Here is a 26,864-nt window from a genome sequence, read left to right as displayed (position 1 = left end):
TCTAATTATATAGTGGCGGCGACAATGATACCCTGGCTCACGCCATTGTCGACGGAGGGATCTGGACAAAGGGGCCCTCCAATCGTGGCGCTCGGTCACTTGTGTGTATTAATCTGGTAACGTGTTAAAATAACGCCATTGTGTTGAAGCGTTGATTACACTGGTTCACGAGGCAAGGCTGTGATATGGACGCTACTCCCTGACGTATATCAAACCAAGCGACATGGTCGGTAGTGGGCGGCCGTGCCATGGTAATATTCGCTGTTCTTGAGAACTAATCATAGATACTCCCATTAGACACCAGGCCTAGGGACCATGTGGCTGAAAGGTAAGGAGTGTTTAATATCCGATGCTTTTTTATATTTGATATCTATTCAAGTTTTTATTTCAGGCCATGACATTTGTATAGGTTTAATCATATTGTGACGTATTTTTAAGCTTTGTTTTTCAATTGTCGAATGAACATGCTTCAGTCGCTTCAGCGAGTTTTTCATCGACTCATCATGTTCAATGTTATTGGAAGGTGACAACTTGTTATTTTTTTACGTGTAAACTTTACTATTTATTTTTTATTGTAGAATAAAGCAATTGTGTATGGTTTCAGCACAAACAACACACAGTAGGTGTTTGATTCTTATGTTACAAGATTGTTCACTGATGAAACATTTTTGAAGGGCACTAAATACGTCTTTGATTCATAAAAAATAAAAGAAATCTCTGCTAAAATCAGAGTCTATTTTACGATTCCGACTATATAATGAGCAAATGTCTACGAAGCACCACCATTAACACATGCTCATGATATTGTCGGAATCGTACAATAGACGCTGCTTTTAGCAGAGAGTTCTTATGAACAAGGAAAGGGTTTTGTAGCTTATATTAGTATTTCACCAAGTAGAGAAGCCGTTTATAGAAACTGCTTGGGGGTATCTAGGGTTTATCATATCCCGAAGAGTGAAAGCTTGAATTGAGATAAGAAGGATTTCATAGAGTAAATGTTTTCGTGTTTACTTCTCTATTTTTTTAAAGTCTAATATGGAAAGGTGTAAAATGAGACGGAGTACATTCCTATTAAGAACTGTCTATGCTAGTTCAAATACAACTAAGTGAATACGATATATTTATGTATGTTCAAATTCTTAACAATAAGCTGTTGGTTTATAATACCCTAGCATTTATGAGCGCTCCAATGTTTTCGTTCAAAATTCTTTACGGTACGTGTTTTTAAGGAATCATTCACGAAAGTTCACCACGTCGATGCCATTTACATTAAATGGAGGCAAAGAAAAGGCAATCAACATTTGCGAACACCCGGTGTCATCACTGTTTTAAAGTGATCCACTGATATAATTTTCACCGCTATTTTGCCTTTAACGCCACAGGGGATCTGTTTCATAGGATAATCGAGACTGGTTATTCTCTGGCATTGTCGTTTTATATTTAAATGTGACGCCTGGAAAGTCGGCTCTGTGTGGTCTTGCGTAGTACTGTAAGTCTTGTGTTACGTATAAACTAAAACAAATTAATCATACATAGCTATTTTATGTTATTTGATATTACGTGAATGATGCTCACATGAACAGGGGGCGGTCGGGTAGCCTAGTGGTTAAAGCGTTCGCTCGTCAGAAGACCCGGGTTCGAATCCCGACATTCCTGGTGTCCCCCGCCGTGATATTGCTGGAATATTGCTAAAAGCGGCGTAAAACCAAACTCACTCACTCACATGAACAGGCCTCAAATACCCTACCATCATAGGGCCAAAACAATATGCATCAGACTGCCATTATGCGAGATCAACGACCGGCTTTCACAATTCAGATAGTAAACAAAAGTGCAGAACACAAACTTATTAAATATATATTTTCAATAAAATGACCCTTTCCAACGTATTTGGTTCATTTGTCCTTCAGACTTCTTATCCCGGTATTATATAACGCTTCTAAGTAGCTCTCCAACCAGGGCTCAACACCAGACTTCAAGCATCATCGTCTGCAAACGTTGTGCAGGCTTACGCCACATTAACTTAACCCACTGCAACTCTGGACATGTGATCCGAAGCTGCAGAGCATCATCTGTCAACACCCCACTGCGCTTGGTGTACACTGCATTACTCAATTATATCAAAATGATGGCGTAATACTGACCTACCATTGCAATTTTGCGGGGCATCAAATAAGACTCCCTTTGACTCCAAGAAAACTGCGGCCATAATCGTCCACGGTGAGGACTGAGTCCGAGGCTCTCTTTGGTGCAGGATGTTTTGAATGTTTGCATTGCATTTATTCAGTGTTGGTGTCCGGTTCGCAGCGATGAACCCAACTCTTGTCACCCGTTACCAAACATAATACAAACTGGGTGGTGGGGTGGGGGGGTGGGGGGGTGGGGGGGGGGGGGGGGGGGGGGGGGGGGGGGGGGGCTTCCTGACAGCGGGTCAACTTCGAGGGACTCTGTACCATGTTCAAACTCTGGTTCATCGAGCTGCAGTCGAGTATTTAGGAGCATCACTATCCATCACGTTGACCATGTATTTCTTTAGCTGTACACCTTCCTTGGTCAAACACCCCATGGTCAAACACCCCATGACTGCCCTTTGTTTGCTCCAGCTTGCTGAAATCAACATTGCTTCATATGGTGCTCTACTTCTTGTAGTTTATTTGATTCACAGCTTTATATTTATAATCATATTATCAGTACAGGACTAACGACTAAATATCAAAACCTTCCACACTAACGGAAAAACTACTACTGATGTGGCAGGAGTTTTGGACCTCCGTCGTAATCAGCTGTGTGTCATCGAACACATCGGCATATTTGTTGCTCATGTTATCCGACCGCCTCCGTGGTCCTGTGGTAGAGCGTCCGCCCGGAGAGCGGAAGGTTCGGGGTTCGATCCCCGGCCGCGTCATACCAAAAGACGTTAAAAGATGGTACTTGTTGTTACCCTGTCTGGCGCTCGGCATTAAGGGGCTAAAACAAGGACTGGTCGGCTCGGAGTCAGTATACTGTGTCTGAGTGGGGTATTCATGTTAAACTGCGGCGTGGTATCTCAGTGAGCTAGCACTATAAATCGGCATTAGTCCGGACTAGAACAAGCAGCCACACAAACACATACTCGTACATGCACGTCGCTATATAAGTGCAATAATCTTGGACGCCACGTTAAACCCAATTTCACCTCACCTCACCTCATGTTATCCACCACTAGCCGCAATTACGACAGGCCATAATATATTATTGAAAAAATGCGTAATATTGGGGCGTGGCGTAAGACAACATTCCCTGATTCATATAATTATAATAAAAGTGCCAGAACTATTTTCATTATCAGCTAAAATCTCTAGTTCAAGTAGAGTCCATTGTACGATTCCGACTATATCATGAGTATAATTTGCCTTTTTGAATTACTATCAAAGTGTGATGCAACCAGGTGTTCGTGAAACGGCGAGTCTATGCCGCCCCTCCGTCACAAATACATGCAAGGGCAATGTAAGTTGAAAAAACACGGAAACGTGGTACAAGTCAAAATAGGTAGTAGCATCGGACATCATTTTTATCACTGATGCTTTAAAGTTGGAAATGTCATCCAAGTGTCTTCCATAAAAAATTATAAGCCATACTGAGGCCTTGACGGCTGTAACCATTAACAAACAACCTTTGAGAAAGAGTCGCATGACGCTCTTTGAAATATTGGTAGAAAGAGCAGCACGATTGTATCTCAAGGTCGTGAGAGGATGGCGACAAAGGCTGGAGCAGCTGGAGTATTGCTCGACATGAAGGGAAAGTTGACTGTTGAAAAGTTGAAGTCATCCCACTTGTCATACAATCTTGTCGAGAGTGTTTTGTCACCCCGAATCTTTATGTACAGATCGGTTTCTCTGGTGCCGTTCTTGAGTTCAGGTGGGTAAATCAGTGGAAGGGAATTGGCCATTTGTCTGTCATATACATTTGTTGCACGTCATTTCGAAGAACCGTGTTCGATTGTTTAAGTTGGGGAATTATTTTACACTCATTCTTAATGTTCCAGATGTTTATGTGTTTCGTGTTATTTTACAATAATTACATTTTCGTTGTGTTCATTGAAATTCCTGCATTCTGATTAGCTGAATTGGTCACGTGTTATTGCATTCATTTCTCAACGAATGTATAATATTAAGCCACGCCCACCGAAGCGGACTACATGTAATTACTATTGAATGTCGGGGAATAAACTACGCGGATTCATACCTCAATGAGCCGAAACAAATACACAGTCAATCCTTAATTTAATATTTTTTTAATGAAAAGGCGCAACATGACATGGAATTTAAGTCCTTTATTTTTGCTATTTCGAATATAACTAAATAAGCGAAAGCGATATGTTCAGGTGCGTTAAAAGTCTTATCAATAAGCTGTAACCAGATGCTGGTCTAAAATACTTTATTATATTTATGAGGAACGCACCTTTTCCTTGGTTTCTTGGAAAAAAGTAGTTATTCTTTTAAATTCTGTACCGTATGTAGGTGCTTTTACAGAATCATTCAAGAACGTTATGTTGAAGCTTTTCATCAACAAAATATTTCAAAATCCAACATTGTCGACAAAAAAATGCCATTATTAACATGAACTTACGTGTTATGAGAGGCAAGCTACGATATTTACCATGGAGTCTCTTACATTGTCATCATCAAATTACAGAATAACACGTTTTAAAAGCGTCAGTTTCCATGGTTATATTATCACATTCAGCTTGTCGTTAGTAATAAACGTCAGTTATCAGCTGGCGTTGACGTTTCTACATGAATATTTGTTAAACTGACGGTACACAAACTCAGAAGAGACAATAAATTATAGATAAATTATCAGAGTCTGACTCATTTCCGACATTTCTGGTCATATGGCCAGAACAAGAGCCTACCCACTATTTCACTCTCACTGGGGTCGAGAGTCGATGAAACTGACAAAAGGTTGATTTAAGTGAGTGAGTGTGTGCGATTGGTTTTACGCCGCTTTTAGCAATATTCCAGCAATATCACGGCGGGGGACACAAGAAATGGGCTTCACACATTGTACCCATGTCGGGAATGGAAACCCGGGTCTTCGGAATGACAAGCGAACGCTTTTAACCACAAGGCTACCCGACTGCCCCGGTTGATTCAAGGTGTTAAAACAACACAATGTGTGTTCGCAAATACAAATTGTAAAATATACATAAGCCACGTCATTATTCAAGAATACCTATATGATAACGTATACAAATATGGCAGTTACAGGTTTTGTTAAACTGTCAACTAACCAGTAATATACCAGTAGTATATAGTGTATATAATACATAGTGTAGTTAGTATTAGCATTAGTATTATTATTAATATTAGTATTTAGTATTAGTATTTATTATTAATATTAGTATTTAGTATTAGTAGTTAATATTAGTATTTAGTATTAGTTTGCAGTATGGGTTTTAGGGATTTTAATGAAGATTTGATACAACACCTTTTAACTAAGTAATGCTTGGGTCAGTCACTACCCTATCAGCTCCTTTGTGTCAGCCAGGGCAAATGTTCTGGTTGAGTGGTTCCCTATTGTTTTCCTTAGGGTCAGCTTTGCATGCTTTTTAACCCTCACTTGCACCTCAGTCACTACACAGACAAGTCACTGACAGGCGACAGCAAGTGGGCACATTTTACAGATTTCGTAAAGTCAAGGTACTTTGGTGTCACTGTAGCCCTGGCCATGTAGTCGTGACAGACTAAAGTGTAACCTACACCTAGAGGCCATACTTCTGGGTGTGAAAGAAAAGTATGCCATACATACTCGTCATTTAATAAAACGAATCACACCCGTAGCCATGTTTTGACATCATTTATCGCATTCGTGACCAACTCGTGTTATTCCGGGACAAGCCGAATAGCGACTCGTGCCCCTGTCGTGGCCATTTTTGTGACCGGGTTCCGTCTTAGCGCAAACGGGCATACCTAAAACAATTGTCAACTAGTTGCGTAATGGTTCACATATATTTCCCCATATATTATATATATTTCAGATGCAATTCAAAGCACATCGGGACATGCGGAATTATACAGTATGATTGGACACATTTAACTGTGTATTGGGTATATTTTTAGATGCAAGACATATGTAAAATCAAAAATTATTTCTGAGGGATTCTTTGACGAAGAACTTGAAACCATACGCGCATTCTGATTGGTTTGTCGTATTTTCGCACATAACATTCATCGAGAGGGGGACGAGCCTTCTTGCAGGTTACGGAAAGGGGCGAGTGGTGACGAATGCATTTATCGATGCACACACATATTCTGCTACACAAGTGACATATACAGTAAACTAGGTCTATAACGAACACGCTTATATCGAACTGACGGATAAATCGAAATATATCTGGATTAGGTCCATTTGCTGTATACATAATGTGACGAAATGCGCAGCGGATATGAAGTTTCAGATTTATATTCAAATATTGGTATTTGGTGGTTATATTGAATTTCAGCAAATGAACTACAAGGGAGATAACTCATCGACTTCTTGTGAAACAACTGGTTTGGGCTTAATTCTGAGAGGACCTCATATAGGTCATACTTATTTCCAACAAGTATTTACATGAATGAAAACGAAACTTGTTATCGCGTTTATTGTCATGTTAATAAGTAGATTCAGACAATAACAATCAACATTGATATCTAAACTCGCCACAACATGTCATTTAAGAGATAAATAGAGGATTCATCACGAGTGTTTTTTAATATGGGAAATATCAACCGAGTCTTAGTTAATCGGTATTTGCCGAGCCTTTGGCGAGGCAAATACCGATTAACGGGACGAGGTTGATATTTCCCATATTAAAAAACACGAGTGATGAATTCTATTTATCATTTTCATATTTTTGCTTCCAAATTAAGGAATAATTGCATTAAACATTAACATCAGCAACTTGTCGAAATCTTACGTATAGATCGTGCGTAGTGATACATGTTTTCCATAGCCATGTAAACCAAAATAAACAATTCGCTGAGAAAAAAAGTTCCTCGGATTATTTTAAACAAAATACTTGAACAGACTTTTGCAGAATAATTGAAACTTTAATAACGGTAATAACAACGATTCTGTGTAATCTGATTATATCTCTGGTGTAACTTCACTTATAATATATAGTTTCAAATCAAACCGCTCGCTCTTCCGGTTATCTAATTTGCATATCTAATTTGCATACTTATGTCATTGGGGTATGACATACATGTTTTTATGTCATAAGCTTATGTCATGGATAAATGCTTAAGTTAAATGATAAATATTGATATTTGGTGGTGTTATTGGATTTATTCATATGATTGAGTATTCTACATACATCCTTGGGTCTGTTTACCCCAATGTAGAAGTTCAAATCCCTCAAATAGGTCATCAGAGACCAACAGTGTCTTGATATTCTATGTCTAGCCATCAAACTCTTGGCGGCCCTCTTGGAATTTTGGGCCACCAGGGGGCTCTGGTGAATTTTTTATCTAAAAGTGTTAACTATACTTCAGTGAGTTAGTGTGCCAAGTTATATGCATATAAGTCCTAGCACACTGTTTTAGAGTTGAAAGATTCAACAGTGTAAACACACATTTGGGAAACTTGGCGGCCCTCTTGAATGTTTGCAGATTTGTCAATCGTCAAAAACGTTCAGTTGTTGTGAATATCTTTTTAGAAACATGATATGGCTATTTCGCAATACAACACATGTTTGTTTTTTTCATCAAAGCATTGACCCTCTTCTGATATATGGAAGACATATTGATAATTGGTGGCCATATTGGATTATGCAAATTAGACATATTTCCCAAACTGGGATTGCTAGTGACTTTTAGTATGTTGTTTTCGGGACCTTGTAGAAATGCGTTATGGTAAAATAAATTCTGTTGCAATTTGTTGCAAGTGAAACCTTATTTTGCCCGGACTATAAAGCAGAGGGCACCTTTAAGACCCTGCATACCACACCACCTTTAATAACACGTCTTCTAATTTCCACTTATTGTGTCGTCGTTCACCTTCGTACCACCTTTCAACATCTTTCACTTCTGTAAGTACCCTATACACGTACTGTATAGAAGTAGTGAATATATCTCCTCTCCCTTCTTCTAAAGTACACCAGCCGGCGATTGCTATACAACAGATTGTCGTTCCAGCGTTACATATAAATCAAGATTCTCATTTACTTAACAATTATTATGGAAGCCCGCTACCGCTATTTCTAACTCTTAAATTAAATAGTAGAGGCGCGAACGCGGCATTCATTGTAAGGAAGCCGTGTAACCTGCCTTGTGGTAGATCTGTTTCACTCAGGGAGCTGCTTGGTGGTGGATCCATTCTCAAAGCGGTAATCATGTTTGTGAAGAATACAAATAAGTCAGTGTTTACATCAGCTGCGTGGGTGTCTGGGCCTCACTTGGAACGAGTGAATGGCTGGGGTATTTGCAGTGTGCACTTTAAGAAAGGGTTTGAGTACAGCATGGATAACATATGGGATAATGCCTTGCCTTACTTCAAACCGTCAACCTCTCCACCTGCATCTGTCTGTCTGTCAGTCTCTCATCGATCTGACTGTCTGTCTGTCTGTCTCTCATCGATCTGTCTGTCTGTCTGTCTCTCATCGATCTGTCTGTCTGTCTCTCATCGATCTGTCTGTCTGTCTGTCTGTCTCTCATCGATCTGTCTGTCTGTCTCTCATCGATCTGTCTGTCTGTCTGTCTCTCATCGATCTGTCTGTCTGTCTGTCTCTCATCGATCTGTCTGTCTGTCTGTCTCTCATCGATCTGTCTGTCTGTCTGTCTCTCATCGATCTGTCTGTCTGCCTGTTTGTCTCTCATCGATCTGTCTGTCTGTCTGTCTCTCATCGATCTGTCTGTTTGTCTGTCTGTCTGTCTGTCTCTCATCGATCTGTCTATTTGTCTGTCTGTCTGTCTCTCATCGATCTGTCTGTTTGTCTGTCTGTCTCTCATCGATCTGTCTCTCATCGACCTGTCTCTCATCGATCTGTCTCTCATCGATCTGTCTGTCTATCTATCATCGATCTGATTGTCTGTCTGTCTATCATCGATCTGTCTGTCTGTCTATCATCGATCTGTCTGTCTGTCTGTCATCGATCTGACTGTCTGTCTGTCTATCATCGATCTGTCTGTCTGTCTATCATCGATCTGTCTGTCTGTCTGTCATCGATCTGACTGTCTGTCTGTCTATCTATTATCGATCTGACTGTCTGTCTGTCTGTCTCTCATCGATCTGACTGTCTGTCACTCATCGATCTGCCTGTCTGTCTGTCTCTCATCGATCTGTCTGTCTGTCTGTCTGTCTCTCATCGATCTGTCTGTCTGTCTGTCTCTCATCGATATGTCTGTCTGTCTGTCATCGATCTGACTGTCTGTCTGTCTATCATCGATCTGACTGTCTGTCTGTCTATCATCGATCTGTCTGTCTGTCTATCATCGTTCTGTCTGTCTGTCTGTCATCGATCTGACTGCCTGTCTGTCTGTCTATCATCGATCTGTCTGTCTGTCTATCGTCCCGCGAACTCGCTGGCTTTGACTTTGCTGTAGACTCTCTTGGTTTAACCTTGACTTCCGTGGATTAGCTGGCCATGATCTAGGCTCCCCGAGTTCTGCCTTCTGGGGTTTGCATATCGTTGTGGAAGCCCCTTTTGTGTGTTTTTGTTGCTATGTTTATTGATTGGCCGTGTGGAATTGGAGTTCGTTTGTTGTTTGTTGCAAGAGGTAATAAATATCCAATGTTCAAAAACAACTTCATCTCAAGTCAATCTCCCATCTTGTTGTCTCCGTGAAAAAAATAACCCGCCCCCGCATGTAGGTAATTAGTATTCATGCGCGGATGTCGATGGCGCATGAACAGCACACCGCAGCGTCAGGTTGTAGAACCGTTACAAATGTGGAGCTTGTTTCTTCTAGCGCACCGTTGTCTTTAGATTAAGCTCGCTGGCTGTGAAATTTGGTAGATTAGGTTAGTGTTACTCTCCTGTAGAACATGCATTCCCCAGACCCATAGAGCCATCTTGGGGGCTGTCAATAAACTACGTTAAATCATGGTCAACCAGTTTAGAGTTTGTGGAGGTTTTTGTTTCATAATTTTAATAACATCCATTGGAAATGTAGCACTACTGTATACAGTTAAATTCTGTTAATGTGGAACCTGTTCATTCGGACAGCCAATGATGATTACTGCTAAATGAGGGGATGTGAAATGGGTTTTTAGAGTTTAAAGAGTATTTCACTTCAATAAAGACGTATGTGTGTGTGTGTGTGTGTGTGTTGTTTTTGTTTTTGTTTTTGTTTTGTTGTTATTGTTGTTTTAGTTGTGTGTGTTTTTGTGTGTGTGTGTGTGTGTGTGTGTGTGTGTGTGTGTGTGTGTGTGTGTGTGTGTGTGTGTGTGTGTAATGCCGAGCGCCAGGCAGTGTGTTAACAAGTTCCATCTTTTATGGTGTTTTGGTATGACGTGGCCGGGTATCGAACCCCAGACCTTCCGCTCTCTGGGCAGACGCTCTATCCACTAGACCACGGAGGCGGTCCAACCTCTGGATGTTTGTCATTAGGGGTGTCTGAAGGCACACAGACACGCGTTAATCAGGAAGAACAGGATTTCGCTGGCGACGGTGTCGCTTTGATAAACATGTACTTGCTATTCTTTACGCCACTATTACCAATATTCCACACATTCAACGACAGTGGACACCAGGGATGGGTTTCATACATCCCATCCCAGTGGGGAATCGAACCAGGGTCATCGGTGTGACGAGCGAACGCTTTAACCACGGGGCTTACATCACTGCCACGACTATATTTTCTGTGTCATCATTTAATTTATTTCAAGTAGAACTATTCATCAAATCATTACATTTCATATTTTTAATCTTCCTTCAGGGATATTTGTTTTTAATTTTTTAAACTATATCATTTTTAACATGTATTTAAGAAGCAACATAGACACTTGTTTCACCGTGGATTGAAGTATGACCATTGATTGGATTGTAGTATCACCATGGATTGAAGTATCACCATGGATTGAAGTATCACCATGGATTGGAGTGTAGTATCACCGTGGATTGTAGTATCACCGTGGATTGTAGTATCACCATGGATTGTAGTAGCACCATGGATTGAAGTATCACCATGGATTGGATTGTAGTATCACCGTGGATTGTAGTATCACCGTGGATTGTAGTATCACCATGGATTGTGGTATCACCGTGGATTGTAGTATCACCGTGGATTGAAGTATCACCGTGGATTGTAGTATCACCATGGATTGTAGTATCACCATGGATTGTAGTATCACCGTGGATTGTAGTATCACCGTGGATTGTAGTATCACCATGGATTGTAGTATCACCATTGATTGAAGTATCACCGTGGATTGTAGTATCACCATGGATTGAAGTATCACCATGGATTGTAGTATCACCGTGGATTGTAGTATTACCGTGGATTGTAGTAGCACCATGGATTGTAGTAGCACCGTGGATTGTAGTAGCATCATGGATTGGATTGCAGTAGCATCGTGGATTGTAGTAGCACCATGGATTGGATTGTAGTATCACCATGGATTGGATTGTAGTGTCACCGTGAATTGTAGTATCACCATGGATTGTAGTATCACCATGGATTGAAGTATCACCATGGATTGGATTGTCGTATCACCGTGGATTGTAGTATCACCATGGAGTGTAGTATCACCATGGATTGTAGCATCACCATTGATTGCAGTATCACCATGGATTGTAGTATCACCATGGATTTGATTGTCGTATCACCGTGGATTGCAGTATCAACATGGATTGTAGTATCACCATGGATTGTAGTATCACCATTGATTGTAGTATCACCATGGATTGTAGTATCACCATGGATTGGATTGTAGTATCACCGTGGATTGTAGTATCACCATGGATTGTAGTATCACCATGGATTGTAGCATCATCATGGATTGTAGTATCACCATGGATTGAAGTTTCACCGATGATTGTAGTATCACCGTGGATTGTAGTATCACCATGTATTGTAGTATCACCATGGATTGTAGTATCACCATGGATTGTAGTATCACCATGGATTGGATTGTAGTGTCACCGTGAATTGTAGTATCACCATGGATTGTAGTATCACCATGGATTGAAGTATCACCATGGATTGGATTGTCGTATCACCGTGGATTGTAGTATCACCATGGAGTGTAGTATCACCATGGATTGTAGCATCACCATTGATTGCAGTATCACCATGGATTGTAGTATCACCATGGATTTGATTGTCGTATCACCGTGGATTGTAGTATCAACATGGATTGTAGTATCACCATGGATTGTAGTATCACCATTGATTGTAGTATCACCATGGATTGTAGTATCACCATGGATTGGATTGTAGTATCACCGTGGATTGTAGTATCACCATGGATTGTAGTATCACCATGGATTGTAGCATCATCATGGATTGTAGTATCACCATGGATTGAAGTTTCACCGATGATTGTAGTATCACCGTGGATTGTAGTATCACCATGTATTGTAGTATCACCATGGATTGTAGTATCACCATGGATTGTAGTATCACCATGGATTGGATTGTAGTATCACCGTGGATTGTAGTATCACCATGGATTGTAGTAGCACCGTGGATTGTAGTATCACCATGGATTGGATTGTAGTATCGCCATGTATTGTAGTATCACCATGGATTGTAGTATCACCATGGATTGTGGTATCACCGTGGATTGCAGTATCACCGTGGATTGAAGTATCACCGTGGATTGTAGTATCACCATGGATTGTAGTATCACCATGGATTGTAGTATCACCGCGGACTATTGTTTGATCATCTACCTGTATGTACTTTTAACCTTCATATATCAAAGTGTACTGTGATATGTAGGTCATATGTAGGTCATATATAGGTAGCATGTCACATGATTATAAGGTGAATGCAGGGTACTGCGTGTATGTCACGGGGAAGGTGTCGGTAGTTACACACCAGGGTGCCGTTGTACAAAGCGATCTTAGCGTTAAGGTGATCGTTACTCCCATACCTCAACATAGACTAACGACAGTCGTAGCACTAAGGTTGTTTTGCACATCGGTGCCCATGGGGTCTTCTCTGACGTCCCTTCATGACCCCTTCACGACCGCGACCGCGACCACGACCACGACCAATATCTCATAACAAGGTCCAACGAGATCCGACAAATATATCACTGAAATATTCAAATCAAATATTGTATCAATATCATTAGAGCCTGTTATATCATAAAGTAAAGTACTTGTGAAATTCCTGTATCATCCCCACCTCCGTGACCCTAAGCTCTACAAACCATTCAGGGAGTAACAAAATCCAAAAACAGACCACTCGTAACCGTAAGTGTAATTTATAGCTACAATCGAAACATAAAAGACACGAATAGATTCGTTAAATCAATTGTATACACATTCGGATTACCATAGCGTGATCGCCGCCCTCTGCATAAAACATCTATCAGATTTGATGGTGTTGCTCTACATCTATATTGGGTCTGAACGATATTGGCATGTGTCACCGCGAAGGGTCTTCTCGATGGCAAGTCAGCAAATACCCGAGCGCCGTGATCGAACTTGGCACAGTGTGTCTAGCGATAACGAATTTAGAGCAAAATTCAATTAAGTGGGGTCTTTCATAGCTTAATTCCCTACTAAGGGGGGTATTCTGCATCTTGGGTTTCAATTACTGTGATCATTGTGTCCAAGACAGGCTGTAACGAGGTTCCGACAGTAGATCCGGTTTAATGCCTGCGTCGCTCCATGAGGATATTCTGTTGGATAAGCATTGGTATTATGACTTGATCAGATGAAATGTTTATGTATCTTTGTGATGTACCGTAATCCCTCAGATAAACGTCTTGTGTGCGTCCCTACCTTGAACAAACAGAGGAAAGAGGATTGTGCTTTGTTTGTTGTTTAACATGGCACTGATCCAACAATATGACGGTGGTTTATAAATAATCGAGTCTGGGCCAGTCAAACCAGTGATTGATAGTATGAGTAAGGATCCACGCTGTCTGATTATACATTATTGGATGCAGTAAACATAGGTTGCTTCGGATCAGTTCTAACCTGGCATTCTCAAAGGGAAACAAATGCTATTTAAGATCACACACTCTAAGAAGTTAACGTTACCAAATATTCAACAATAGCATTGTGAAATCCGCGGTTACATTATTATTACCTCGGTCATTCGATCAGTATGTACTAAAATTTCATTCTCAGCTCCCTGGGGAGTATACTGTAGATACAGAGTTTAACTTGAACACCACATGCATCGCGATGATAATCTCCAGCAAAATATTTCCCCTTATCCATCGCCGTTTCCCTTTACACATTCACAAGAAATCTCCGCCATAATCTCCGACTATAACATGAGCATATGTTTATGTGATGATACAAGGTGTTCGCGAGAAGGAGAGCGTATCCTGCCCCATCGGTGGCACCTGTCACAAACACATGCAAAGGCAAGTCAAACACATGACTTCATTGCCACTGGTACAGCTACTAAATCCCGGCTAGATGGATGCTTTGTTAGGAATATCCTTGTCCTGACCTGGAATTAACAAACCTTCCGTCGTTAGACTGGCTTCAGCATCACGTATACGCCCGTCTCCACGACTGTCTTGTACATTCGGGGGGCGGTCGGGTAGCCTAGTGGTTAAAGCATTCGCTCGTCACGCCGAAGACCCGGGTTCGATTCCCGACATGGGTACAATGTGTGAAGCCCATTTCTTGTGTCCCCCGCCGTGATATTGCTGGAATATTGCTAAAAGCGGCGTAAAACCATACTCACTCACTCACTCTTGTACATTCGGATATAGTGAGGTTATCGTTACCAAGATTTTTGAAGTATTGTAACTCGAGTATCTTTGAACGTTATATATTAAAACTACTCAGACTTGAATCAGGTAAATTGTGAACTTCGGTCATCGATTAGCTATTGAGACAGGATGATGAGTTATACTACTGACGACATATGTACATTATGTAGTCGTCATGGACGTGATGCCAATCTCAACGATATTATTAATTTCTGAAATGTTGCAAAAAGGTTGTTTATCGACTCAGTCAGTTGTTGGACCTCTTCGGACATCGTCTAGTACATGTAGTTTCTATTCTTTTCCAAGGGCGGCGGGGTAGCCTCGTGGTTAAAGCGTTCACTCGTCACGCGGTGGGTGTAGGTTCGATTCCCACCTGGATACAATGTGTGAAACCCATTTCTGGTGTTCTCCGCCGTCCTGGAATATTGCTAAAAGCGGCGTAAAACAATACTCATCACCCTGCTTTCTGACGGCTCACACATAGCATGAATAGATAACTCTCGAAATATGTTATAACTTCCAGATAAGAAGGTGCGATTTAGCTCCCTTTTGATGGAATTGTGACATTTCAATCTCACAGAATATTTTTTTCAAAAACAACTTGTTAAATATGAACCATATATGCTGCTTCTCTCTGTATTATGTGTAAACCTGTGGTCTTGAGTGGAACACGAATTTTTTTCTTTTCTGTTCTGTCATTTTGAGTGAGTGAGTGAGTTAGTTTTACGAGGTTTTTAGTTGTAATCAATGCGTCTCCCACGTGGTACCCATGTAGGGAATATGACCGGTCTTTCTCGTCAGTTTGAAGAAACAAGTGATTGTATTTAGTACATGGTAAGTCGGGACGTTTATCTGAAACAGTACGGTAACGGCGCGTGGCCGATCAGTCAGGGCAACTGTGCTTGTTTACAACTGTGAGGGTGTCACACGGGGGAAATATGTATGCCACAATCCCTGGTCCATATGATGATATAATCTCTAGCCAGTGACAATCTGACTCCTAGCCTTCAGAATACAGGGAATATTAACAATATTAACTGTCTGTACCTGATATGTTTTGCCAGACTGTTGAGTATTCCGTGCATTTATCTTAACGTTCAAAATAAAGATACGACAGAGGGAACGCTAAGCAACGCAATTACAAGCTCCTACTTTCCCGCATGTTGTCGAATTGTCATCTAAGTTCTAAAAAACACATTTAAAATACACAGAGGAGAGTGAATGAGTGAATATGGTTTTACGCCGCTTTTAGCAACATTCCAGCAATATCACGTCGAGGGACACCATAAATGGGCTTCACACATTGTACCCATGTGGGGAATCGAACCCGGGTCTTCGGCGTGACGAGCGAACCCTTTAACCACTAAGCTACCCCAATTTACTGTTACTCTTGTCATACAGGTCCACATTCATAGCAACCGAATAACAGTAAATTCTATACTGTACGAGATAACACCTGACATCCTCACAATTTGGTAGTATTTCATAAACACAAGCTAAGCATGCAGTCGGAATCATACAACGGGTATTTTTAGCAGGGATTTAGCACGATCGTGGAAAGGGGGGGGAAGTATATTCACAGTTAACACGCTGAGGATCCATTAATGACCTAATGACCTCTCTCACTATGGGCGATGCCATTAAGCGCCTGACTAACCGGTTCCTCCCTGCTGGAGACACTGACGGTATCAACGTATGACTGGCATCAATCACGACACCCACTATGAGAACGTGTCGCCAACTGATTAATCGCGCTCATTGTAACATTTACGCCATAATTTAAACATGATGTACTATTGGTCTATAGGCCACATATACGAATAGACTGTCTGTCTGTCTGCAAAACATTGGACAAGCAATACATCTTTAGATTAATATATCCCTAAGCTTCCATTTCTCAGCCTGATGATAATTACATCCCGTCCTTAAAAACAAGAAATAATTTATTTAAAGTGTCCTGGCACATCTTTCAGAACTTTGCTTGTTCAATAGAAATAACTGTTATTCGCCCTGTTTCTACCATAGAATACATTTACACTTAAATAGACACTATAATATGAAGGGGTTCATTTCTTAAACAGCAGACAGAGCGGGAGTACTTCTCAAGTAAATATCCGTGGGGTCTTCCCGGTTCCCGGTTGAGTGCATATCTTGTGTAAAAGGAAATGATGTCCGGGATCTTCTACTACGGGGGTGCAAATACACCCATACACCGGTTACGGAAAGATGCGTGTAGTAACGGATGTAACATCCTATTACGGGTCACGTCAGACCGACCTTGCGCGAACTTTGAACGGCCAATGGATTGACCAATCAGAAGGGAGCTTTCTCGTGCTTTACGGCACTAATTTCAAATTGGCGACTACGCTTCGAAACATATTTTGAAAAATTCTCGATTACAAATTTGAAACCTGAACAAAAGAACCTTATGGAATGGCTAATAGATGGTCTAGATTGTATGGATTCTGTCGTTTAACCAGTAACTATCGTTCAGAATACCCGTGTTAACGTTTTCGAGGTTGCATGATTAAAAATCACATTCCGACTGTCCCTTTCATAATCTGGTAAGCGAAGCTCTGATTAGTCGGATGAAAGGTCGTTCTGACGTGACCCCTAATGGGACGTCTTCAGATCTTTGTTCAGCGGTAGCGAGGACTTAGGTCTGATTTTAATTAGATTGAATTTGGCATCATTGGCAACATGTCCCTGTGTAGGGTTAAAAAGCAGAACAAAAACATACAACATTTCCCAACGTTCAATAATGAGATATTACACCCAAACTCATAAACTATCTGTAAAACTAGAGGGTAATGCGTATATATTTCCCAGTTGCATTCGATGTCGTTCCTGTGCTTACATCGTATTCATCCTTACTCCTATCACGGCATTCCAAATGGGGTTAGTATCAATCTCATTAAAATCAAATGTTAGTTCTCGCTATCGCTAAACAAAGATCTGAGGGATCTGTAAAAAGGAAAACCAACAAAAAACAAAAATAATGCCTCAATACTAACCCCAATCTCATTAAAATCAGATCTAAGGCACGCTGCCGCTAAACAAAGATCTGAGGACATCCCATTACGGGTCACGTCAGAACGACCTTTAGCGAACTTTGACCGACCACTGAAACGACGAACGAGAAGCAGCTTTCTCGAGCTTTACGGCACTTGAGATTGTATAGTAGTGCTTCCCACGTACTGTGCAACGCCTCCTCCGTTCAAATGTTTATCCCACAGAAGCGAGAGACAGACGATTATTTCGACGGAATCAGTCGTATGGGCCGTAACTGTCGTTCGCAATACCCCGTGTTACCGTTTTCGAGGTTGCATGATTGTCAAAGTTCGCGAAAGGTCGTTCTGACGTGACCCGTAATGGGATGTCCTCAGATCTTTGTTTAGCGGCAGCGTGCCTTACATCTGATTTAAATGAGATTGGGGCTAATATTGAGGCATTATTTTTGTTTTTTGTAAGTTTTCCTTTTTACAGATCTAAATGTCCGAATCTAGGCGGTAAAGAAATGAAAACGAATCGTTTCAGAAAGCTGATATCTGATTGGTACAAATACCCATGCATCCTACATTTAGTTTGAACGGTCAAAGTTTGTTCGAGACAAACCTGAAGCATATCTGCAGAGTTGCGTCCCTTAGACAACTTGGATACCTCCTTGATACATCACAACATTTTGTATTCTTGTTTTGACATTCATTGAACCTTCAGAAAGATCTGTCACTACATGGCTGCCCGTGTGATCTGCTTTGATGCAAGAAGACCTGTATAAGTTACAGAGTGAGTGAAACGTATTTCAGTAATACCACGGTGTGTCAGCTTAATGTGGGAGGATAGCCCAAAGAGACTCAGATCGCAGACGTTTATTGTGGAGAAACTAACGAGCACAGATTTGATGCTTACAAGCATAAGTTAATAACACGTCAAATTTTTCAAAAAAAGGCATTTAAGTATTAGTTATGTTACAACAGCCACAATTACAACACACGGACATTTATTTTGACTCCGTGGTTTAATCAGGTTCTTTTTGTTGTTGTTGTTGTTGTTGTTGTTGTTGTTGTTGTTGTTGTTTTTAATCATTTCCCGTTTCAGTTGGCATTGGTTCATACAAGCTATTGTAGTGTACAACACTTAAGTTACAGGTCAAGTCAGTTGTCTTGCACAGTTCAATCATATTTAAGGATTAAACGAAGAGTGGGAGTTGTTTATGGTACAGGGAGAATAAAACATAAGGGGCACAGCCCCGAGTGGTGTATTCTCCCTGCAGTGTTTTATTGCACGTTAACAACGACCACGATTCTTTAATTTCTCATATTCGATATAAACATTATGGCCAGCCTCTTAGAAATATTAACCCCCTATTTAAATAATGATGACTCTCTCAATCGAATCCGACCTTCGCAATGTCGGACAAGTCCATTTTACAGATGGGTATTTCCCGCATATTCTCACTTCCCCCACGTCGATCACCTGCACCCTTTCTCGACTCCACGACCAGCCGATCTTGGAAAGGTTACTGGCAACTCTGTCGCTGTCTTTAACCACAGAGCAGTGTCCTTGACTACGTCACTTACCTCCCTTGTCTCTTGACGATCTGCTTGTTTTAATAGATAATGTCTGGTAATGTTATGCGTGCCCGATCCAAGCCTTCCGGTTTCATCTGCTGTGAAGTCATGTTTGCGAAGAAAGACGGGAGGGTTTTATGTGTTAAATATGAGCGCTTTTGAAGTAACGTTATAACACATATATATAAATATATTTATAGCATAAAATGTGTCTGCAAAACGTGGGTAATGTACGCCTGTTGTTGTCTTAAAGCCAAGCACGGGAGTAGAATGGACAACCACTTCCGTCTCACCAGACTATATCCGCTTTGGATGATGAGATGGCCCCTTATATAGAAGCTAGTCTGATACTACTGTCTTAAGAACAATTTATAATAAGCAGTTCCTTCAAAAAAAGGCATTTAACTATTAGTTATGTTACAACAGCCACAATTACAACACACGGACATTTATTTTGGCTCCGTGGTTTAATCAGGTTCTTTTTGTTGTTGTTGTTGTTGTTGTTTTTGTTGCAGTTGTTGTTTTTAATCATTTCCCGTTTCAGTTTGCATGGGTTCATACAAGCTATTGTAGTGTACAACACTTAAAGGGCAAGTTCACACGGAAATGAACCTAATTTTCTTGTACTTTTTCCACAATAAAAGTGTTAACCTAGAAGTGTCATAGACAAAAATATAAAAATATCACAATTAATTAACATATGTTTTGCATTAAAACGATTTATATTTTTCACATTTACCAAGTGTTCTATTTCCATTACAAAAACACCATGGCTTATGCCCCTTGCAATATGACGTCATTGGTGCCAATTGATAAACATTATGACGTCATCATGCTTTGTTAGAGCCGCTTCACGTGGTGTAGGTACAGGTGTGTGATTCTAGCGTCTCAGATGCCAGCCAGCATAGTGTTATGCTGAGTCACCACTGCGCCGGAGTGTGTCGTAGGCCATGTTGTTTTTTTTACCGAAAACTGGTACTTGATATCTTTTGCGTTCAGAATAGACAGGGACCCAGTTGAATTGGCACCAATTACGTCATAATCTAAGGGGGATAACTCAGGCCTGTTTAGCTCGAAAAACGAAGGCCTCATAACGGCATATCATTTTCACACTATTGTGAGCTTCATACTTTCACTGTGAAAAAAATGAGTGTATATTTTCAAACACAGATACTAACTAATTCTAAAATTGCGTTTTGTTTAGAAAAAGAAAGAAAGCGATTTTTGCGTGTACACTTCCCCTTTAAGTTACAGGTCAAGTCAGTTGTCTTGCACAGTTTAATCATATTTAAGGATTAAACGAAGAGTGGGAGTTGTTTATGGTACAGGGGGAATAAAACGTAAGGGGCACAGCCCCGAGTGGTGTATTCTCCCTGCAGTGTTTTATTGCACGTTAACAACGACCACGATTCTTTAATTTCTCATATTCGATATCAACATTATGGCCAACCTCTTAGAAATATTAACCCCCTTGTTAAATAATGATGACTCTCTCAATCGAATCCGACCTTCGCAATGTCGGACAAGTCCATTTTACAGATGGGTATTTCCCGCATATTCTCACATCCCCCACGTCGATTACCTGTACCCTTTCTCCCAATACCGATTGTCATTTATCATCCAAAACTGGCTCCCGCAGGAGATATCGCTTGGATTAGATCAAGCGATATCTACACTGTAGATATCGCTGAAATGAAATTACATCACAATGCTTTGCAGACCATTGTGAAGTCACTGGTTACCATGACGTCACAATCAAATGACATCACTAATGGCTCTGCTACTGAAGCTGATAGCAGTACTTTTTACACTGAAGACCCTGCTAATTACTGTCTACAAATTGAAAAAGTTGGAAGAATGATGTTGGATGATAAATAAAATCTCACCCTCGTGTCTTTTGATATCAAATATATCAACACTCGTTGATAAAAGTGGCAAAAATCCTCGGCAAGCCTCGGAATTTTTCCACTTTTATCAACTCGTGTTGATATATTTGATATCAAAAGACACTCGGGTGGGATTCTCTATATCTCTCCTGGTTCTGGGTGCGATCGTTCGGCCATCGCGTTTATCTGCGTTGCCCAGCTACATCTATTTGGAACAAGTCACTAGACACTTCCCTCTCAAAAACAACGTCGTCAAACATACGATGTTCAGTATATTTAACGTTGGCATTTATAACATGTGTATGGAATAGTTACTGGAAGCCATATTATTTTCCCTGATGACAATCTTCTGCAAATGATAATGCCCTGAAAAATTGCGTTACCCTTAAATTATAGCTAAATTGGATAGAATTATCATAAAGCCGCCCGCATGTTATCAGAAATGAGCGGGCCACTGTACCTTGAAAAAGACCTCATATTACTTGACGACGGGCTATTATCACGCCGGTTGTTAGGTAACGTCATAGGATGGGGATTGGTGACGTCACGTTCGATAGTGACGTCATCTGGTTTGTTCTATGACGTTTCCATATTTGTAAAGTGAGTCAGTGACATTCATGTTGATTGCAGTCACACTCCGGCGCAGTGGTGACTCAGCATAACGCCACTGCCACAGGCTAATTTACATATCACGTGACCGGACTTTTCTCTTGTTTGTAAACAAACGCGCTTTTTCAGAAATCAGTATAAATCGGACTAATGCAAGCAGTTTGGGCGCTTTACATATTGTTTTGCATAATTATATAGATATGCTACTACAACTGCGACAGTGAGTTGCATGAAAATATATATTTATACATCAAAGTGACCCTATCGCTAGCTCTCCGTTGGGCTTCGATGACAGCACGTGGAGCCGTACAACCAATGTAAACAAAGGATAACTACGCAAAAACAAGTAGATTTTCACGTATTAGCATACTTTCTTAATGAACGGTAACCATTCTTTGACATTTGTTCATGAAAATGTGTAGACTTGTCAAACATGAAACGGATAAAAAGCATATGCAATATCTTATATGGACTGTGAAAGATGTGACGAATCGTCACATGGCGCTGGCCTGTGGCAGAGGTACTATGCTGGCTGGCTGCCGGCCGCATGGAACTCTGGGTAGGAGAGTGGATTGCAGTAAATGTTTCAAAACTGATATTGTTGTTTCTTTTTATTTGATAACAAAATTCCATACATTTTAGCAATAATAACGGTAACGCTATTTTTCAGGGCATTATCATTTGCAGAAGCCCTCGGTCTTTTCAACTGCCCTCCTTCGTCGGGCAGTTAATGGAAGACCTTAGGCTTTTGCAAATGATAATGCCCTGAAAAATAGCGTTACCCTTACATTAACATGTTTAAAAAGGTCCTTGACTGTTTTCACACCGAAATAGTCATCCCTCGTGGTGTTAAAATCAATACAGTCAAGTTGGACTTGCTTGCACGTGATACTTTGATCATGAAGGATTCAGAATGGATGATCCTCACCTTTCAACAAATATTCATGAATATATCGGGAATAGCCAATACGACATCGTCCAATAATGACCTCCTCAAACCTGGACTGACAACCCAAGTAGGTGTAACCAATAGTTGTTTCTTTGAATGCGTAAATAAGGTGGTTTTAAATTATTTCATTGTTTAGTAATTAAAGATATACCATTCAGTGGATTGTTATTTTTATCTTTAATTCCAGACATTAAGAGGTTATCAAGCGATTGTGCTTTGGGACGGTTAATACCCTCATTTAGGAATAAAAAATGGATTTAGAGTTCAATTACTTCATCAAAGGGAATGTACTCCAGTCCATGAGACGTCGTGTCTGTTGGCCTGTCATACCGTCACGAAATGTAACAAGGTAACAATTCGGACATATTTCGGCCAAATCCAACTGTTTTAAAAAGGGATAAAGACCCGAGGTCGCAGAGGTCTACAAGCACATGTGTGGAGTAATTTCTCCAGATTGCAGGTTGTTATTTTTGACACGATCGCTTCTTGACAAGGGCGACGCCATGTTTGTGTTTAGACGCTGAAAGTAGTACCTACCCGCCCTTTCACATTTGCCTCGTTATCGGTATATGACCCCAACTGATACCATTCTTATCTGTTGGCCTTATCCTGTCGAGAAAATTACCCATTATTTTTATAATATACGACTGATTCCGTCAAAATTATCGTCTATCTCTCGCTTCCGTGGGATAAACATTTGAACGGAGCCACGCACCTCCCCTCCATCACTCACTCATTCACTCACGCACTCAGCTAGTCTCTGATGCACTCACTTACTCATTTCATGCAAAAGAATACAAGCGTCTGTCACATAATGTGATCTTTATATTGCAGTGATCGTCCTGCTGCTAACGGTGTACATATTACCTACTTCCGGTTTCGTCTTCAACATCCGGTCCAGTCCGGACCCCAACAGAAACCGGTGTGGCTTGAGATGGATCAAAATGACAATTCACCCCCCGATAATGTACGCCAGTCGGTGCCAGTCGGCCACTGTCTACACACTGGGCTGCAAGGGAGGGTGCGAATCCTACAGCAAAATAGATTATGAGCGCAACGCTACGAACATACAGAGGTATTGCAGGTGAGTTGACTGAGTTCTTTCTTAAACACAGAAAGGAAGGACATGGTAACAGAATGTTGTGGAGGCTGCCATCTTGTTTCTACCAAAACTTAAACCTGTGAAAATTGGGAATGGTATGCGGAAAGTAAAACTATAAGCGGAACAAAATTAATCTACTATCTACTATCCTTCACAATACCTACCTGTGGTGAGAAACCAATTTGAGACAACTGAGATTGAATTCCAGATCTGTGATTGGCTACTCCATGGTGATTACCTAAGTTCAGATTTATGCAAGACTACTTTCTTGATGGTCATTCAATGATAAGTTACTTGTGCTTGAGTCGAATACACAGACCTGTCCGTGTCGAAAATGTGGTGTTAGAGTGCAAGTAAATGTTCTTTGATCGTATTCAGTTTACATTATCATCACTGCCTTGATAATCAAAACGTTTCAAGGAGGATCACAAGAGGTATGAGTAATGAGGAGGAAGCAAGCTCCGAGGTTCATACAGTTTGGCGCTCACTCTATGAAGGTTCATACTCCAATGAACTCACACAAAGTGAAAGGCAATTCTAAATTGTATGACGTCATGAACATTTGCTGACGTCATGTCGCTTCACACTAATCAACTGCAAAATCTAAATATACATCAGCAAATATCAGACAGTGATACTATCGATCGTTCAACCATTGTGATATACTCATAACTATTTTTTAAAAGGGAAATATAACCATATTAAATTTAATTTCCAGCTGTTGCAGTCAGACGGAGGTCGCCCCCATCCGTAAACCTGCTCTACTTCCGTGTTCAGACGGAAACGTACTTCGGATACCAGTCAAGATGGCCTTGACCTGTCACTGTCGACCTTGTTCAATGTCAGTTCAACAGATAGACATTTTCGACCTTCGGAGATTGTTGGCGTCAAGCCGCCCGAGCTCGGCCATATTCGGAGGCTGATGTTTGGAGCAAGTACAACGTTCATGGATCGTGAATGATAAAATGGATTCTGTGTACTATGTGCTTAATCAGTACCGTTGTGTTAAAATAAACAAACAATATACGTTGTGAGTAGTAGATGCTGTATTGGAGAGGACGAAATAGGATAAGTGTCCTTTTTGACCAAACATTTACGGAAAATTGTGAGACATTGGCATGAAATTGTCAGACATGGGTGGTTTAATTATTTCTTACTTTTTTGGACCAATTACAAAATTATTGCCAAACTGAACGATGGACATCCATTTCAGGGACTCCTCTTAAATCCATCTATGCGACACCTTAGCCTCAACATACAATAGGTATTGATATGAATATAAAACATGCATAATTATTAAAGAACAATGCCTCATTCTCATTGATACGAACCTATTCATAACTAGGGTGTGCTTATTTCGTACAATCGCACAATCGACTCTGCTTTTGGCAGCTATCTTATCCACATTGAAAGGGTTTTGTCGCTTGTGTTCACATTCCGACATGTTACAGATCCCTTGGGACAACTGCCCCTCTTTTACCTTGTCCACCCAAACCATGTACTGAAGGAGGTTTTTTTAGATATTGTGAGTTGATGTGTACGGTTTTAAAGTAATGGAGAGATAATTATGTAGCAAGTAGTGGTTTACTTCCTAAATAATTGTGTAATTGCTTGTATGTAGACACAATAAAGACAATATAAGTCCTGAGAAAAATGGAAACTTGGAAATATTATTGTTTCAGTTAAGACCCTTGCACAGTATATATCCTTTAGAACAGAATATTGCATGACTAAATAGTAAACATTTGGGGGGTTTTAAGGGGTACGAAAATTATTCTACAAATTATTCTTATTATTCGCCATAGGATCTTAAAGATTGAGCAAAGTCTTTTCAATTTTCCTCTTTTTTTAACCTTTTAACCTTACAATTGTACATATGAACTTGCCAATTCAACTTTGTATGTTGAAATTTAAACTTGGTGTCCTAAATTGTAAGTAGGGAACCAATCTCATTGAAATCAGATCTATGTTCTCGCTGCCGCTAAAGAAAGATCTGGGGACATCCCATTACGGGTCACGTCAGAACGACCTTTCGCGGACTTTGACCGACCACTGAAACGACTAACAAAAGGTCGACATCAGCCAATTAAGAAGCAGCTTTCTCGAGATTTACGGCACTCGTTTCAACCTGTCGAATTCCATTTGAGACTACGCTTGAACAATTTATTGACACAGTTCCCGATTAAAATTTTGAAAACTGAACAAACGAACATTCCGGAGTATCTAATATATGGTTGAGATTGTATGGCAGTGCTTCCCACGTACTGTGCAAAGCCTCCTCCGTTCAAATGTTTATCCCACGGAAGCGAGAGATAGACGATAATTTTGACGGAATCAGTCGTATGGGCCGTAACTGTCTTTCGGAATACCCCGTGTTAACGTTTTCGAGGTTGCATGATTAGAAAACACATTCCGACTGTCACTTTCATGATCTGGTAAGCTACTCTTTGATTGGTCGGATGAAAGGTCGTTCTGACGTGACCCGTAATGGGGTGTTCTCAGATCTTTGTTTAGCGATAGCGAGAACTAAGATATGATTTTTTTTATGAGATTGATAGGGACCTTTAAAATATGTCACAGGAATTCCTTTATTTCAATGGCACTAACAGATATTCGTAGATTCATATATATATACTGAGTTATTAATTGTAAATTGTGAGAAATGACAAAGACCCCGCCATGTCTCACATAGTCACGTGACATTCGTGTCCATGGAAACAGCAAAAGTATGTGTTACATATAATGGACAATGCTATTTTGTTATACGAATATGGAATGACAGATGATGAGTAAGTAGGCCCTACTGTCATTCACACCAGCACCATGAGAAAACTTCGAGGAAAAAATATTGTAATGATCATTTTTTTTATCATATT

At 40.5% G+C, this 26,864-nt stretch overlaps 1 protein-coding gene across 1 annotated transcript; it reads left to right on the top strand.

The window, feature by feature from the left end:
• The first annotated feature begins 32 nt into the window (after window positions 1-32).
• LOC124151139 lies at window positions 33-26,279 on the top strand. Its single transcript, XM_046523485.2, has 3 exons — window positions 33-328; window positions 23,721-23,970; window positions 24,707-26,279. Exons 1-3 carry the CDS (start codon window positions 316-318, stop codon window positions 24,909-24,911), a joined length of 468 nt encoding a protein of 155 aa, XP_046379441.1. The 5' UTR covers window positions 33-315; the 3' UTR covers window positions 24,912-26,279.
• Window positions 26,280-26,864: the final 585 nt, after the last annotated feature.

The sequence above is a fragment of the Haliotis rufescens genome, unplaced genomic scaffold (genome assembly GCF_023055435.1).
Source record: "Haliotis rufescens isolate VD_foot unplaced genomic scaffold, xgHalRufe1.0.p SCAF_43, whole genome shotgun sequence".
Lineage (NCBI taxonomy): Eukaryota > Metazoa > Mollusca > Gastropoda > Lepetellida > Haliotidae > Haliotis > Haliotis rufescens.
Note: the sequence above shows the minus strand (reverse complement) of the source record. Positions and strands in the feature narration are given on the sequence as shown.